General features: G+C 38.8%; 2 protein-coding genes across 18 annotated transcripts in view; both read left to right on the plus strand.

The window, feature by feature from the left end:
• Positions 1-4,832, plus strand: LOC125804520 (deleted in malignant brain tumors 1 protein-like). The gene is made up of 7 exons (XM_049483242.1): positions 1-310; positions 645-947; positions 1,039-1,338; positions 2,755-3,069; positions 3,171-3,485; positions 3,802-4,125; positions 4,308-4,832. Exons 1-7 carry the CDS (start codon positions 100-102, stop codon positions 4,640-4,642), a joined length of 2,103 nt encoding a protein of 700 aa, XP_049339199.1. The 5' UTR covers positions 1-99; the 3' UTR covers positions 4,643-4,832.
• Positions 4,497-15,134, plus strand: part of LOC125780515 (scavenger receptor cysteine-rich type 1 protein M130-like) — a 27,876-nt gene continuing 17,238 nt past the window's right edge. For 14 of the 17 annotated variants that reach the window (XR_007440611.1, XR_007440614.1, XR_007440616.1 and 11 more), the window contains exons 1-10: positions 4,497-4,628; positions 5,298-5,604; positions 6,604-6,675; positions 6,908-7,216; positions 7,606-7,659; positions 7,752-7,916; positions 8,046-8,135; positions 8,832-8,894; positions 9,458-9,520; positions 11,403-11,711. Coding sequence is in view for 9 of the 17 variants with exons in the window: in XM_049483221.1 (XP_049339178.1) it covers positions 5,355-5,604; positions 6,604-6,675; positions 6,908-7,216; positions 7,606-7,659; positions 7,752-7,916; positions 8,046-8,135; positions 8,832-8,894; positions 9,458-9,520; positions 11,403-11,711 (1,375 nt within the window). In the remaining 8 variants the exon portion in view is untranslated. The remainder of the gene's footprint in view (positions 4,629-5,297; positions 5,605-6,603; positions 6,676-6,907; positions 7,217-7,605; positions 7,660-7,751; positions 7,917-8,045; positions 8,136-8,831; positions 8,895-9,457; positions 9,521-11,402; positions 11,712-15,134) is intronic. The other 3 variants (XM_049483222.1, XM_049483223.1, XM_049483224.1) reach the window with 3 other exon arrangements.

A 15,134-nucleotide genomic window follows, 5' to 3' on the forward strand; every position in this document is an offset into this window, starting at 1 on the left:
GGCAGTGTGAGGTTGGTAGATGGTGACAGTCGCTGTGCTGGGAGAGTGGAGGTTCTTTATAGAGGACAGTGGGGATCAGTGTGTGGTAATAACTGGGATATGAGAGATGCTGCAGTGGTGTGTAGAGAGCTGGTCTGTGGAGAAGCTGTAGATACATATCATGAGTCTTACTTTGGATCAGCATCAGGACCAATCTGGATGGATAATGTGCACTGCAGTGGCTCTGAGTCTACACTGAGGAACTGTGAATCAGCAGGATGGGGTAAACATAACTGTGATCATTCTAAAGATGCTGGAGTCATCTGTTCAGGTAAATTGTATCAGTAAATTATTTTATGTTCCCTTCTGTTAACTAGGAACAGGAAACTGTTCATAATATATCATACATGTAAAACAAAGTCTTGTAAGTGGTGGGAAAGGACCCATTTTAGAGGCTTAGGGTCCATTTAAGCGTAGTAGTACTGTTTGTAAGGAAACAGATAGCGTTCATTTAGTCAACTTTTCCACTGAAGGTTAAATGCCATATCTCTTTTGACCATTCTTGCTGTGTTAATGTCAGAGATTCAATGACATGGAAAGACATTTTCATGTTGAAGCAGTGACTCACATATGTTTAAATTCAGCTTTATGTTCACAATTTTTAGGAGTCCGGGTGGTTGGTGGTTCTCACTGTTCTGGGAGAGTGGAGGTTCTTCATGGAGAGAGCTGGGTCACAGTGTGTGATGCTGACTTTAACCAGCAGGATGCAGAGGTTGTGTGTCGAGAGCTGGGCTGTGGTTCTCTTGTGGAGGTTCTGGGAGCAGCTGCTTTTGGTAGAGGGGAGGGTCCGGTGTGGTCAGAGAAGCTTCAGTGTAGAGGAACTGATTCTCAGATTCACTTCTGTCCAAAAACATCTTCACTCAAACACAACTGCTCCCATGATAATGATGTGGGACTGGTGTGTGCAGGTAAGTGTTTTTCAAAAAAATGTTTCCCATTTTTACTCTTACTAGTTCATAATTCGGTAATTTTTTCTTGTTCTTATTTTCTCTTACACAGACAGTGTGAGGTTGGCGGATGGTGGCAGTCGCTGTGCTGGAAGAGCAGAGGTTTTTCACAGAGGACAGTGGGGAACAATTTGTGGTGCTGGTGCAAATTTCATAGCGGGTTTTGTCATGTATAAAGAGTTGGGCTGTGGAGAGCCGTTTAGGACTGATGCAGCTGTTCCAGGATCTGCACCGATCTGGATGAGTCATGTGAAGTGTACTGGATCAGAGTCTACACTGAAACACTGTGGATTATTAGGGTGGGGTGAACACAGCTGTAATCATAATATGGATATTGAGCTTACCTGTTCAGGTATGTTTTAATTAGACAAAAACTGTAATACGTACGTATTACATGTATTACATTTGTGAACTTTCTGAGAATGTTTCGACACATCATAGACAAAATCAAATCAGAGATCATATGATGGAATGTCACTGTTTTGTATACCTATTCCGTATTAAATATTCTATTACATAGTAAATTCTGACAGTTACAGCTAATGTGAGAAGCAGTGATGTTTTTTTTTAACATTTGCTTTGACTTTTATTTTATTGCTGAAAATATTAACCCAAGATATTGTCTAGTCAGTTTCATTTTGTTTGATAAAATTTAATTTAATAAAAAAGGGTCTGCAGTACTGATTTGCTAGAGCACAACATTTGTTTTCAAAATTATAACCTGAATGAAACAAAATGCATTAGTCCTTTCCACTTCCAGACAACTTCTCAAACACTTTATGTGCCAAAACAAAACCAGTCAACACACTGTAATTAGAAACATAGTGCCATTTCCAGCTTAACAATTTAGTGCTGGACGATATGACAAAACTTATGTCACAATATATTAATTTTAGTCGATGTGTTATCGTTTTGATATAAATGTGTACAGCTCAACTGAACAACTTCCTGATGTGTACATTATCACACACTGAGATTGCCAGACTATGGTATTCTATACCACTCTGCTGTTTCGCTTAAAAAAAATCAGTCAGTAAAGATGCTGTAAATACTGTACATATCTTTAAAAAAATGTTATAAATTGATGCTCCTTTATTCGTATGCAAATTACAAAAAATATAAATGAAGGTCACACATGCCAGATATTCTAGGCTACTCTAAAATTGTTAACATTTTTACATTTATTATTACAATAACAGCTTAAATGCTTTGCTGTGTAATAATAAAATATACCAGCCCTGCTTAAAATGATTAAAAATAATATGCAAATATGGACAGAATTAAGATATCAAATATGGACAGAATTTAGATATTTAATTATATTTTGACCAACAAAAAAAGTCAGAATAAAAAAAAAGTTTTTTTTTTTTTTTTATTGTTTTTCTATAAATCTTTTGTTATGATTTTCAAAATGGCGGATTAGCCACTATGGCTATTTGGCGATGCCAACTGTTTTCCTAGCTAAATTAATCTGTATTATTAACATGGATGAATTGGATAGATTATGTGGTTTGATATGATCTGTGAACTGGGATCTAGCGTCGGAGGTCAGAGGGCACAAAGTAGGGTAATTAATGAGCAGTATTTTTGTTATTTGTGTTCATTTTTTTTATTCATTAATGAAGTGAACATGTTAATTTGACAACTCTAGTATTTTTTCATCTCATTACTAGCCTTCTGTTTTGTTTAGCATTTGTCTATTATACAAGTCTTTATTTAATCTGATTGTGAGAGAGAGAGAGATTTGACATTTTTGCATTACACACAGATCACAGGACATCCAGACTTGCTGATGGTCCTCATGTTTGCTCTGGGAGAGTGGAGGTTTTTCATGGAGCGTCTTGGTTCACAGTGTGTGATGCTGACTTTGACCAGCAGGATGCAGAGGTTGTGTGTCGAGAGCTGGGCTGTGGTTCTCCTGTGGAGGTTCTGGGAGCAGCTGCTTTTGGTAAAGGGAAGGGTCAGGTGTGGTCAGAGGAGCTTCAGTGTAGAGGAGATGAATCTGAGATTACTCTCTGTCCAATAACCTCTTCACACAAATACAACTGCTCTCATGGTAATGATGTGGGACTTGTATGTTCTGGTACAGTATAATATGTGATATTATCGTCTAACATTTCTTTATATAATATACAGTATAGGAGAGAACTTGCTCTTTTACGAGTCTCTTGGTTGTAAATTCAGGTCATACTCAGGCTCGGCTGATGAACGGCTCAGACTCTTGTTCTGGTCGAGTGGAGCTCCAGTACCTCAGTGAGTGGGGTACAGTGTGTCATGTAAGCTGGGATATGAGAGCTGCCAGTGTCCTCTGTGCTCAGCTGAAGTGTGGGAGTTCTGTGGCTGTGTTGGGGTCAGACTGGTTTGGGGAGGGGAGTGGCCGGATCTGGGCGGATGTGTTTGATTGTCAGGGGAACGAAACACACCTGTTAAAGTGTCTCATTTCATCATGGAGTCGAACTGCATGCTCTCATAAACAGGATGTTGGACTCCTCTGCAGTGGTGAGCTTTTAAGAATCTTAAACATTCTTATCAACGGGCTGTAAAGTGATTTTAGGAGGAAGTGCCCTTATAATGTTCTTATATATATATTTTTTTTAACTTCACTTCAATTAATTTACTAATGTATCTCAGTTTTGAACATGTATATACATTTCCATAGACAATTTTGATTTCTGAAAATCAATTTCTAATTTTGCTCCATATATAGCTCAGCTAATGCGTTTGTGTTTAATTTCTAAATCTGATTTATTTCAAGTGCTGTAAAAACAATCTTATTAAGCCTGTAAAATCTAAAATATATTTGTGGTACTTTCAGGTTCTTCTCTGGCGTCTCATGAGGGTGTAGTGAGATTGACTGGAGGGATGGAGTGTGAGGGGGAGGTAGAGGTTTTCTTCAGGCAGGACTGGAGGAGAGTTCTGCTGGACTCCTGGAGTGAGTCTGAGGCCTCTGTGGTCTGCAGACAGCTGGGCTGTGGTTCTGTACTCAACACCTCCAGCTCCTCTTCATCCAGTCCTGAACACAGCTACATGTGTGTGACGGGTTTCAACTGCTCTGGGAGTGAAGCTCATCTGAGGAACTGCAGCAGCTCACAAGCAGTTAACTGCAGCTCCACGGAACAGCTCTACATCACCTGCTCTGGTACATTTAATTCAAATTATTTGGAGTTGTAGTGAATAATGCCTGTTGTTAGGGGGAAATTGTTTTATTTTGTTTTATTGTAAGGGTTATTATAATTATTATGAATCTGAAATGAACCAATCATCATGTGACTACGGGTGAACTAAGAAATCATACTTTGAACTGGTTTCTCTTAATTTTAGGCTACAGCTCCATCAGGCTGGTTGGTTCTGGGGGAGACTGTGCTGGAAGGCTGGAGGTTTTCCACAGTGGATCATGGGGGACAGTGAGTGATGAATTGTGGGATATTGAGGATGCGCAGGTGGTCTGCAGACAGCTGCAGTGTGGAGTCGCCCTCAGTGCTCCAGTACCAGTACCAGCCCGGTTTGGATCTGGAACTGGACCCATTTGGCTGAATGAGGTGGAGTGTGAGGGGAACGAGGCGTCTCTGTGGAACTGCAGATATCAGCTGTGTGGAGAGGATGAATGTGGACACAAGGATGATGTAGGAGTCGTCTGCTCAGGTACAGTGTGCTGATTGCTGGTGTTCTTACATTGAACACTTCACCTGTCAGACCTCTAAATTTTCTCTTCAGTGCTGAAAGTGAGACTTAGTTAAACTGTTAAAATAAGACTTGTTAAACCAATCTAAAGTTGTTGCCATGTGGGTCAGCCAGACCTCTTCCTGTACCTTTTTTTCTTGTTTTTTTGAATGTGTCAGAATGTATCTAAAGGGCAAACTAAATTGTTTCAAATTGATCTGTATTTTGGTGTCTTTTTTATGTATTATGATAAAAGTGCAGTTTACTACAAAGTCAGCAGTAGAGTGCAGTAACACATTCTCTTCTAACTTTACTACAGACTAAGACTTAATTTATTCTTATTTTTGCGCCAATTTCCAAAGCTTTCTTTAAAACAAATATATTCAGGTTTTTTTTTTTTTTTTTTTTTTTTTATACAATATACACTTTTTTGGGATCCTTTTCTGTTTAAAGGCCCTGGCACTGCTAACTTTTGTACCATTTGAGCACACTGGATTTTGTACCATTTCAGGTTATTAACTGGGCTGGAGAGCTTAAATGGCAAAAAATGGGGGTGTTCTAAAACTTTTAACTATTAGTGTAGATTCATTAAGTTTGTTTTAGACTACATGAAAACTCCAGGGTCTAACATAAAGCATTTTCTCTCATCAGAGTATAAAGAGATCAGACTGACTGAGGGCTGTGAGGGGAATCTGGAGGTGTTCTATAATGGACCCTGGGGGGAATGTGTGTAACAATGGGATGGATGTAGAAACAATGGGTCTCATCTGTCGGGAGCTGAACTGTGGAAGATTTAAGACTGAGAGAGCTACCAAAGCACGAGTGGAATCAGCTCCTAACAGGCTGGATGATGTAAAATGTAGGAAACATGACTCTACTCTGTTTCACTGTCCATCTTCATCCTGGAGTCAGAACAATTGTGATAGAAGCAGTGAGGTGACTCACATTACCTGCTCCGGTATGTTGTTTTTCTTTGTAGTAGATGAGCATGAGTAAAACAGTTTTTCATGGAAAGTTGTGTTGAAAGAAAGTGTTGTGGTGACCGGATCACCCTCACTTTTCCTCATCCTCTTTCCCTGTGTAAGTGTATACAACCTGAGTAAATATAAAATAATTTTTAAATAATCATTTTATTTATTAAGGGAAAAAAAATATCCAAACACCCCCTAAAAAATAAAATGTGATTAATTACACTTTTTGGATAGATGAGTATTCAATTTCACTTAACTCAACCAGGCCTGATTACTGCCAGACCTGTAGAATCAAGAAATTCTTTAAATTCCTTTATTCCTCATCATTTAAAATGAGCTTTTTTATGTTTACTCAGGTTATCTTTGTCTGATGTTAAAGTTTTTTTTAATAATCAGAAAAATATCAGTATATCTGTAGGAGGCAAATACTTCTTCATGGCAATGTGTGTGTGCAGGATTGCTTGAGATTTTTTGGGACTACAAGCTACACCTTGCTGTGCTTTTTACACTCATCTGGTCATGCTGGGAACACATTTTAATAAAAAGTGTAAAGTGTATCAGAAAAAAATTACATTTGTGAGTGAAATAATAAGATATATTACATTGAATTACATTACATTTGGCAGATGCTTTTGTCCAAAGTGACTTACAATAATGGTGTACATTTACTAATAGGAGCCTGTTCTGTCCGAAAATCGCACTGAAAAATTGTTTTTGTCATTGCTGGAATAGTTCGGTGGGGTTAGAGAAAAAGAGCAGTCTGGTGCAGCTTGAAGTTTCCTGTGCGCCCTGTTAGAATGCCTGGTGTTATTTGAAAATCAGCACAACCAGACTGACTTTTAATTCTGTGCGTTGGTGTGAAATGAGGGGGTTTGCCGCTCAATTGAAACTCTCAATTGTTATTGCTGAGATCATTATTTTAGTAATGAGTTTAGTAGTATTGATTTGATTTTTGTAGTATTTATAGCATGTGTCTCCATTTCTAGGAGAGAAGAAACAGCTTGCATTTGAAAACCTTCAAAAATTCTTCTTATTTCCAAACCAGGGTCAGTGCTCAAGTACGAATATTTGACTACCACTCCATTCACTACTTGAATAAGTATACATATTAATCAGATTTGTTCGTGCCTACATTCTAACTTGTTTTGTCAAATAATTCTAAACTTCCCTTTTCATCAGTTGATCTTTGATTTGAGTGAAAACTGATTAAATAAAAACACTAATGCAGTTTGCTGTAGTTTTGTTATAAAAATGTAATATTATTCATGTGTCTGTTCATGTGTGATGTAGATTACATGCCTATTAGGTTGAGAGGAGGAGAGGAAATCTGTTCTGGGAGGTTGGAGGTGTATCATAATGCTGAGTGGGGGTCTATATGTGCTGATCTGTGGGACATCAGGGATGCTCAGGTGGTCTGCAGGCAGCTGGGTTGTGGGCCGGCGCTGAGTGCTAATAGAAGAGCTGTTGATGGTTCTGGTGGAGGAACTATCTGGATGAACAGAGTGAAGTGTAGAGGGAATGAGATTCACCTGTGGGACTGTCCTCATTCCCTGAAGATCCACACTGGCTGCTCCCACAGTGCTGGAGTCACCTGTGCAGGTGTGCGAGAACGTTTTTTAATCTAGTATTAACTTTTCTTAAGATAACTATGGTTATGTTAAGCAGTGTACTCTGTATTTCAGTCAGGTTCAATATTATTATTATTGTGCTCCTCTGACCTGTAAAAGGGAGAATAGCATTTATATTATGGCTGATTTAGGCTCACAACACTGATAAATACACTAAGTAACATTATGCAATAATGCAACAATAATGCAACAATATTTTTGAAAATACCTACAATATTACCATATCAGCCATATACTTCTTTTGTTTCAAAGACAATAAACACAAAAACAATAAATACCATTTCTTAAATAATGCTGCTCTAATCTCTTTCTCCTTCTGTAACCTCTTTTTCTTGACCATTTTTATGATATTTCTTTCAGACATATTTGTCACATTACCTTTTTCATCTGAAACAACTACAACTTACACCACAGGTACTCTTTTAATTAGTTCCTTTGTGTGATTTTTTTTTAAGTTTAAACAACACTATGCAGTGTTCAACAGTGTTTTTATTCTGTGTTTTCAGTACCAGCACAGCTAACAGAGAAAAAGACAGTCCCTCCTTCAAAAAATCCATCATCTAATTTTCCATACATCTATCCAGTGTCTCTCCTGGTTCTGGGATCTGTGCTCTTCCTGGCCTTAGTGCTTCTGGTTGTGCTGTTTTATCAGAACAGAGTGCTCAGGAGAGGTAGGGAGATTTAGAGATCATTTAAAATCCACTTTCTGTGCTTTCTATAATCATCATTAGTCCTTCAATCTGTCATCAGTCTTCTCTTCTACTGAACTGACTCCATGTTTCTTTCTTTCTCTCTCACAGTGATTTCTAAGGCGAGGAGGAAGACTCTGCTTGAGGCAGTCTATGAAGAGATTAACCATAAATGTGTCACTAACAGATATACTAAAAGAGGTAAATTATATGTAGAGAGGTTCACTGAAGGCAGTCTTCACACAGTATGTAAAGTGGATCTAAGGTCAGATATCAAATAGCAATTCTGAGTGTTTAAATGACTATAAATGAAAAAACTACATGCAGTAAATCAATTGTAGCATTGTTACCTTATCTTACAGGTTCAAAATAATATGTGTTACTCCACTGACTATAATAGGAAGAATTACATATCTGTTACTATCAATTCAGGCCTGTACTGCTGTTAAAAAGCAGAGGAAAGGGATGGGGTTTGTTAGCCAACTTTCCCATTTCACCTTAAATGGTGCAAGAGACAGCAGAGGCTGCATCATTTAACAATTAAATAAAATGAAAGCTAATCCAAGCTCCCCATAACAGGAATTAAGAAATTGACAATTGTTCCTTAATCACCAACCTTTCTGAATACATACAATGCCATAAAATTAGCTAGGTTACTGAACCTTAGTGCTTCTGATGACATATCTGGTGCATGAAGTGTTGTCCCAATTCTTATGGGGAGGATTTCACCCTTTACACTCAAAGAATGGTTGGGGTAAGTGGTAGGGCCATGGGGTGAAATGGGATTGGGCTTAAAGCCTCATCTCATTTTCAGACTAACAAATACATTTTTTTGCTGTAGATTTTGATTAAATAATTGAACTTTGGCATTCTGACTGTTCTGATCTCCTTTAACAGGAAGTTTTATCTCTGAAGATCAGCATTCAGGATATGAGGACGTAGATGAGGAGCTTCTCTCAGGTAAGTTGACATATACTGAATGTGTGTTAGAATTTTTAATGCAGAAGAAAAAACATATATATATATATATTTTTTGTTTTATAGAAAAAAGTTCCATGCAATATGTGTAGGGTTCTGAAGTGTTTTAGCAGTTAGCATCAGGCTTCAGGCCGATAAGACTCACCCCTGAACGGGAAAATAGTGAGCGTGGTTGGCGGGTAATGCTAATGCTAAATTCAATTTATCTTTGACTACTCCAGTATATCCATGTCACAAGTTAAAAACAATGTCTTGCCTACTGTACAGTTTGTAATAGTGATTTTAGGATTGCCCAGGGGTAACTACAGGATTGCAAAAGGCATGTTGAGGTGAGTTAATATCCTTTGGTGTGTGGGAGTTTTTTTTTTTTTTTTTTTTTAAAGGGACACACTTTGATTTGTCAACCAGTTCTGATCGCAGAGGGCGACAGTACCAATACATTGAAAACCCCTTAGTATTTTAAAAGTTTGAGTCTTTGAGTAACAGTGTCTTGCTGCCATCGTCCTGATGCTGCTGTGCTGCAATGCATTTTTTAATTTTTACAGAAAACTATGGCGAGGTCTATGATGATATCATACCTGCTGAAGAGAGCCCACACATTACAACAGGTTTGGATATTTTAATACGTACGATTTATTGTGGACACATGGTAAACATGCAAATTATATTTGCTTTTCACCTTAATCAAAAATATATCTATATATGTCTGTGCAGCATACATTATTATGGTTTTCTATATTATGATAATAAAGTGTGATTTTTTTCACACCTATAAAGAATGTGTCTTCTTTTTTTTTTTTTCATTTTTAAAAGCACACTGAGCAACATGTTTCAGTTAATTAATGCATTTCATACTGTTTTAGATAAATAAATTAATCATTACAGAGAGAATAAAGGTTTTCTCAACCACCCTCGTGGTCCCATGGGCTCAAGTTCCTGGCAGCGCCAGAGTCGGCCCGTTTCTCATTATAGATTAAGCAAGTTTGGACTCTTGTACTTTGTCAGAACGAACTTGGTAAGTTCGGCTCACGAGTGCATACTGCAGAGAACAGGACTTTTATTTTGTAATTGGAACTGCTGTGATCAGTAGAGTAGTAGGTGCATCCTTAGATGCATTTCCACAAACATACCCTACACCCGCCTCACAGGGCAGACAAACCGTCTTTGTTTGGTCCATCGCTCACCAGCCTTGCTGTAGTTCACAGGGAACCCACAATATTCCAACACTTAATCAGAGTTTCTGTAATCAGGATTAAAACTAGTTTTATATACTCTGTAAAAGCATGAGAAACACAAAAAAGTTGTTTGTATGTGTAGTTAAAAGAAACTGTGACTTATCTTCATGGTGGATGTTATGTGTTTGGATCTGCTGTCTGCAGGTGCAGCTTTAATGCTGTATTTTGTGTGTTTACTCTCTCTGAAGTTTGTCTCCAGAAGGTAGCTGACTTTGTACCTTCCTTTGCCCATAGACACAGACACAGACACAAGGAGGTGGAGCTGTGTTCATTAGTGCTGACGCTTTTTTAAAATATGGCGAAATGAAAAAAAAAGCTTCTTCTGATTTGTCACTGAAAATGTTTGATAATTTCCTCTCCTCTTTCTAATAAGGTCATAGTGAGTGTGATTGGCGGCTGTGGGGAATCTCTCTCTCTCTCTCTCTCTCTCTCTCTCTGTCTCTCAGGTTCTTGAGTCTTATCTGGCTGAGTAGAGGTAAAGCTTGTTCTGCTGCTGAGTTGAGCAGTGTGTGTGTGCAAGAGATGGACATCCGAGTTCTACTCATTTTTCTATTGACCACTGTCACTCTAGTCACATCTGGTAAGTATAATATACTGGTAAAAAAAAAAAAAAAAATATATATATATATATATATATATATATATTATATATATATATACAGCATATTTAAACTAACTTTGTGGACTGTATGTATACTGGCCTCTTTTTCTGTTAGGATGTTGTTGGAAAGGCAGTGAATGGTATAAATTCCTTTATCCTCGAAGAACTTAACTACTTTCTCCACATCGGGCCGGGGATTGTCATGCACCGTGAGAAACCACGGACTCACTGCGCCAGCGTAGGGTCTTACAATGGGTTCAAGGATTTCATCTCAATACCTAAGAGCAGGCAGGGTACTGTTGTCTAACCTGTAGAGGCCTGGGCATCTACAGGCCTCCCCAGACCATCACTGATCCCCCACCAAACCAGACATGCTGAATGATGTTGCATAAAGTGGCATTTAATTGAAAAGTATATATTTACTTTTTGATCTTACATTCATGTGATTTACACTTTGCTATCATCCAGTCAGCCCATTTTAGTATTGCTATAGAAGTACAAATTAGTGAACTGATTTCTTATAATCTCTAAATGGGAGCTTTTGATGTCCATGATTTGGTTTAAATGTATTTCAGCCTTGTTTGAGTATTATTATTTGAGTATAAGTGTAATTATTCTCTGATTATCAGTGTGTTTGTTTTTTTCTCCACACAGACAGTGTGAGGTTGGTGGATGGTGGGAGCCGCTGTGCTGGGAGAGTGGAAGTTCTTCATAGAGGACATTGGGGAACAGTGTGTGATGATTACTGGGATATGAGAGATGCTGCAGTGGTGTGTAGAGAGCTGGGCTGTGGGGAAGCCATAGATGCACCACGGAGAGCTCGCTTTGGATCAGGATCAGGACCGATCTGGGTGGAATATGCTAACTGTGCTGGATCAGAGTCTTCACTGAAGAACTGTAGGTTGTATGATTGGGGTAGACAGAGATGTAATCATGATGAAGACGCTGGTGCTGTTTGTGCAGGTAAGATGCAAAAAAATAAAACATATTACACAGAGATGTAAACAAATGTGATGAGGCCTGTGTTGGAATGTACTGAATTAATTAAACAACTGTTAGTTGTTTTATATACACCCCTGTAAAAAAACTTCTTTGTAACATGAAAAGTTTAAGCCTGAACCTAAATTCACTTTCATACACTTAATAAATGGATTATTACAGAGGTGGTTTTGAATGCTTTGGTTTAGAATTAGCAACTAAGAAATAATATATATATATATTTTTAAAATCCTTGTATTTCAGTTAAGGAAAAGTCCAATCCAATCCAATCCACCTTTATTTATATAGCACTTTAACACTTTTGAAGAAAGGACAAAGTGCTGTACATAAAAATAAAAGAATATTCAGAATAGAAATAGGTACATACAACAATCAATACAATAAACACTCTAGGTATCAAAGGCTAAGGAGAAGAGGTAGGTTTTAAGAAGCGATTTAAAACTGGATAGTGTGGAGGCCTGTCTAATGTGCAGGGGCAAGCTATTCCATAACCTAGGTGCCACTACAGCGAAGGCACGGTCCCCTCTAAATTTGTATTTGGTTTTTGGGACACTAAGAAACAGTTGGTCAGCTGACCTGAGCGAGCGTGTGGGCTTGTAGGTGTGTAGCAGCTCTGAAAGGTAGGGTGGTGCTAGACCATTTAGAGATTTAAAAGTAAATAAAAGGATTTTAAAATGAATCCTAAAATAAATGGGCAACCAGTGGAGTGAGACTAAAATGGGGGAAATGTGCTCATATTTACGTGTGCCAGTTAAAAGCCGTGCTGCTGCATTTTGTACAGATTGTAACCGGGCGAGAGAGAAGCCACTAACTCCTGTATACAGTGAGTTACAGTAATCCAACCGGGTGGTAACAAAGGCATGGATTACTGTCTCAAACTGTGTTTTTGGGACAACAGATTTTACTTTGGCCAGCTGTCTCAAGTGAAAAAAGCTTGATTTTACCACTGCTTTGATTTGAGTGTCCAGCTTAAAATCTGGGTCCATTTTTACTCCCAGATTTGTAATGATAGGTTTAGTATACTGAGCCAAAGAACCTAGATCTACAGGTTGGGTCCCAGTGGTGCCACCGAAGACCATCACTTCTGTCTTATCTTCGTTTAGCTTAAGAAAGTTACCCGCCAACCATGCTTTTATGTCCTCAAGACATTTTAACAGAGGTTCGATAGAGCACTTATCTTTTTTCTTTAGTGGCACATAGATTTGACAATCGTCTGCATAGCAGTGAAAAGAAATTCCATGCTTCCTGAGTATGGAGCCAAGAGGGAGCAGATACAGGGAGAAAAGCAGTGGGGCTAATATTGAGCCCTGTGGAACCCCACAAAGGAAAGGTGCAGAAGTTGACTTAGAATCGGCAAGGCTAATACAGAACGTTCTGTCAGTTAAAAATGACCTGAACCATTTCAGGGCTATGCCCCCAATGCCCACCCACTGCTCCAAGCGGGAGATCAGAATTTCATGGTCCACTGTATCAAAAGCAGCAGTTAAATCAAGGAGTAAGAGAACAGCACAGTCACCAGAATCAGTGAATACAAAGGTATCATTAAAAACTCTTAAGAGAGCTGATTCCGTGCTATGCAAAGTTTTAAAACCAGATTGAAAAATATCAAGAATATTGTTCTCCTCCAGAAAAAACATTAGCTGGCTATAAACAACCTTTTCCAGGATTTTTGACAAAAAGGGCAATTTTGAAATGGGCCTGAAATTTGCAAGCACTGTAGGATCCAGACCAGGTTTTTTGATCAGAGGTTGTACTACTGCATGTTTTAGGTTTTGTGGAACTACACCTGTAAGCAGACTACTGTTTACAATTTCAAGAACCGAAAGTCCTATAGTAGGAAAAACCTCTTTAAAAAGTCGTGGAGGGACAGCATCGTTTGGAGAGCCTGAGGGCTTTAACTGATCAACAATCTTCTGTACACAGGACAGAGATACAGACTCAAAAGTATTAAAAATAGCATCACAGGGGACAGAAACTGAGGGGTCGTTTGAGGGAACAGTGATTTGTGCCCTAGTAAGAGCAATCTTATTAATAAAAAAGTATAGAAAATTTTCACAGACAGCAGGAGAATTCTCTATACAGGTGGTCTGGGAAACATTAAGAACCTTATTAATAGTCTGAAACAGAACATAGGGCTTGTGAGTGTTAGACAGGATAATTTCGGAAAAATGTTTTCTTTTCTCATCTTTCACAACTTTCTGATAGAGACGCCAACACTCCCTTAATGATTGAAAAGACACTTGCAATTTATCCTTTTTCCACTTCCGCTCAGCTCTACGGCACTCACGTTTAACAGCACGAGTAGTGTCATTTAGCCAGGGCTCAGATTTAGCTTTTGGTTTCCTGATTTTTAAAGGAGCCACAAAGTCCATAACAGTTTGGCAGGTAGAATGAAACAAAGAACTAAGCTCCTCCGGGCTGTTTGAATTAGACTCATTAAAAAGGTTTTTCTGACTGAAGACATCCGAGAACTGATCAGCAGTGGAATGGTTTATAATACGACAGCGCCTAACAGGGGCGGGCAATTTACCAGTGCTACTGTCTGTAAGAGGAACATCAAAAATCACAGGCTTATGATCTGAGAAAACAGCGTCACAGATCTCCAGATTTGAAACAGGCAGACCATATGATAGCACCAAGTCAAGTGTGTGTCCAAGTTCATGTGTAGATCCCACCACAGATTGACCGAGACTAAAAGAATCAATAAGATTTAAAAAGTCCTTTACCATTGGTTTTTCAGGACAACAGACATGAATATTAAAATCTCCTACAATCAGGACACGGTCATAATTAGGCATAATTTCAGCCAAAAAATCAGAAAAGTCATTAATAAATTCCTTATTATATTTGGGAGGTCTATACACCACTGCACACAACACTGTGTGAGAGCGACCAACTTCAAAAGCACTCAGTTCAAAGCTGCCTTGTAGGGATAGATAAGATAGCTGTTTACATTTATAATCATTCTTAAAGACCGTTGCTATACCTCCCCCTCGGCCTGACATCCGCGGAGAGTTCATAAAGGAGCAATCCAGTGGTAAAAGTTCAGTGAAAGCATCGGACTCACCAGTACCCAGCCAAGTCTCGGTCACGCAAAGAAAGTCCAGTCCTTTCGAGGTGAAGAAATCCTTGATAATAAAAGTTTTGTTTGTCAGCGATCTGGCGTTTATCACGCCAAACCTAGCAGGAGCCGGCATATCCGCAACGTTAGAGGTACAGGGAGTCCGACACAAAGACTGCAAATTACGCAGATTTACTCCACGCCGGCGGAGTCGAGGGGAGCAGGGACCGCGAGGTTGAAACACTCCATCCCGATCCACGACAGGCACCAGCCATTCGCCAACAGGGTCCAGAAAGCGCCGTGAGAGAGAAAAGCGAGGCATCGCG

The sequence above is a fragment of the Astyanax mexicanus genome, chromosome 1 (genome assembly GCF_023375975.1).
Source record: "Astyanax mexicanus isolate ESR-SI-001 chromosome 1, AstMex3_surface, whole genome shotgun sequence".
NCBI lineage: Eukaryota > Metazoa > Chordata > Actinopteri > Characiformes > Acestrorhamphidae > Astyanax > Astyanax mexicanus.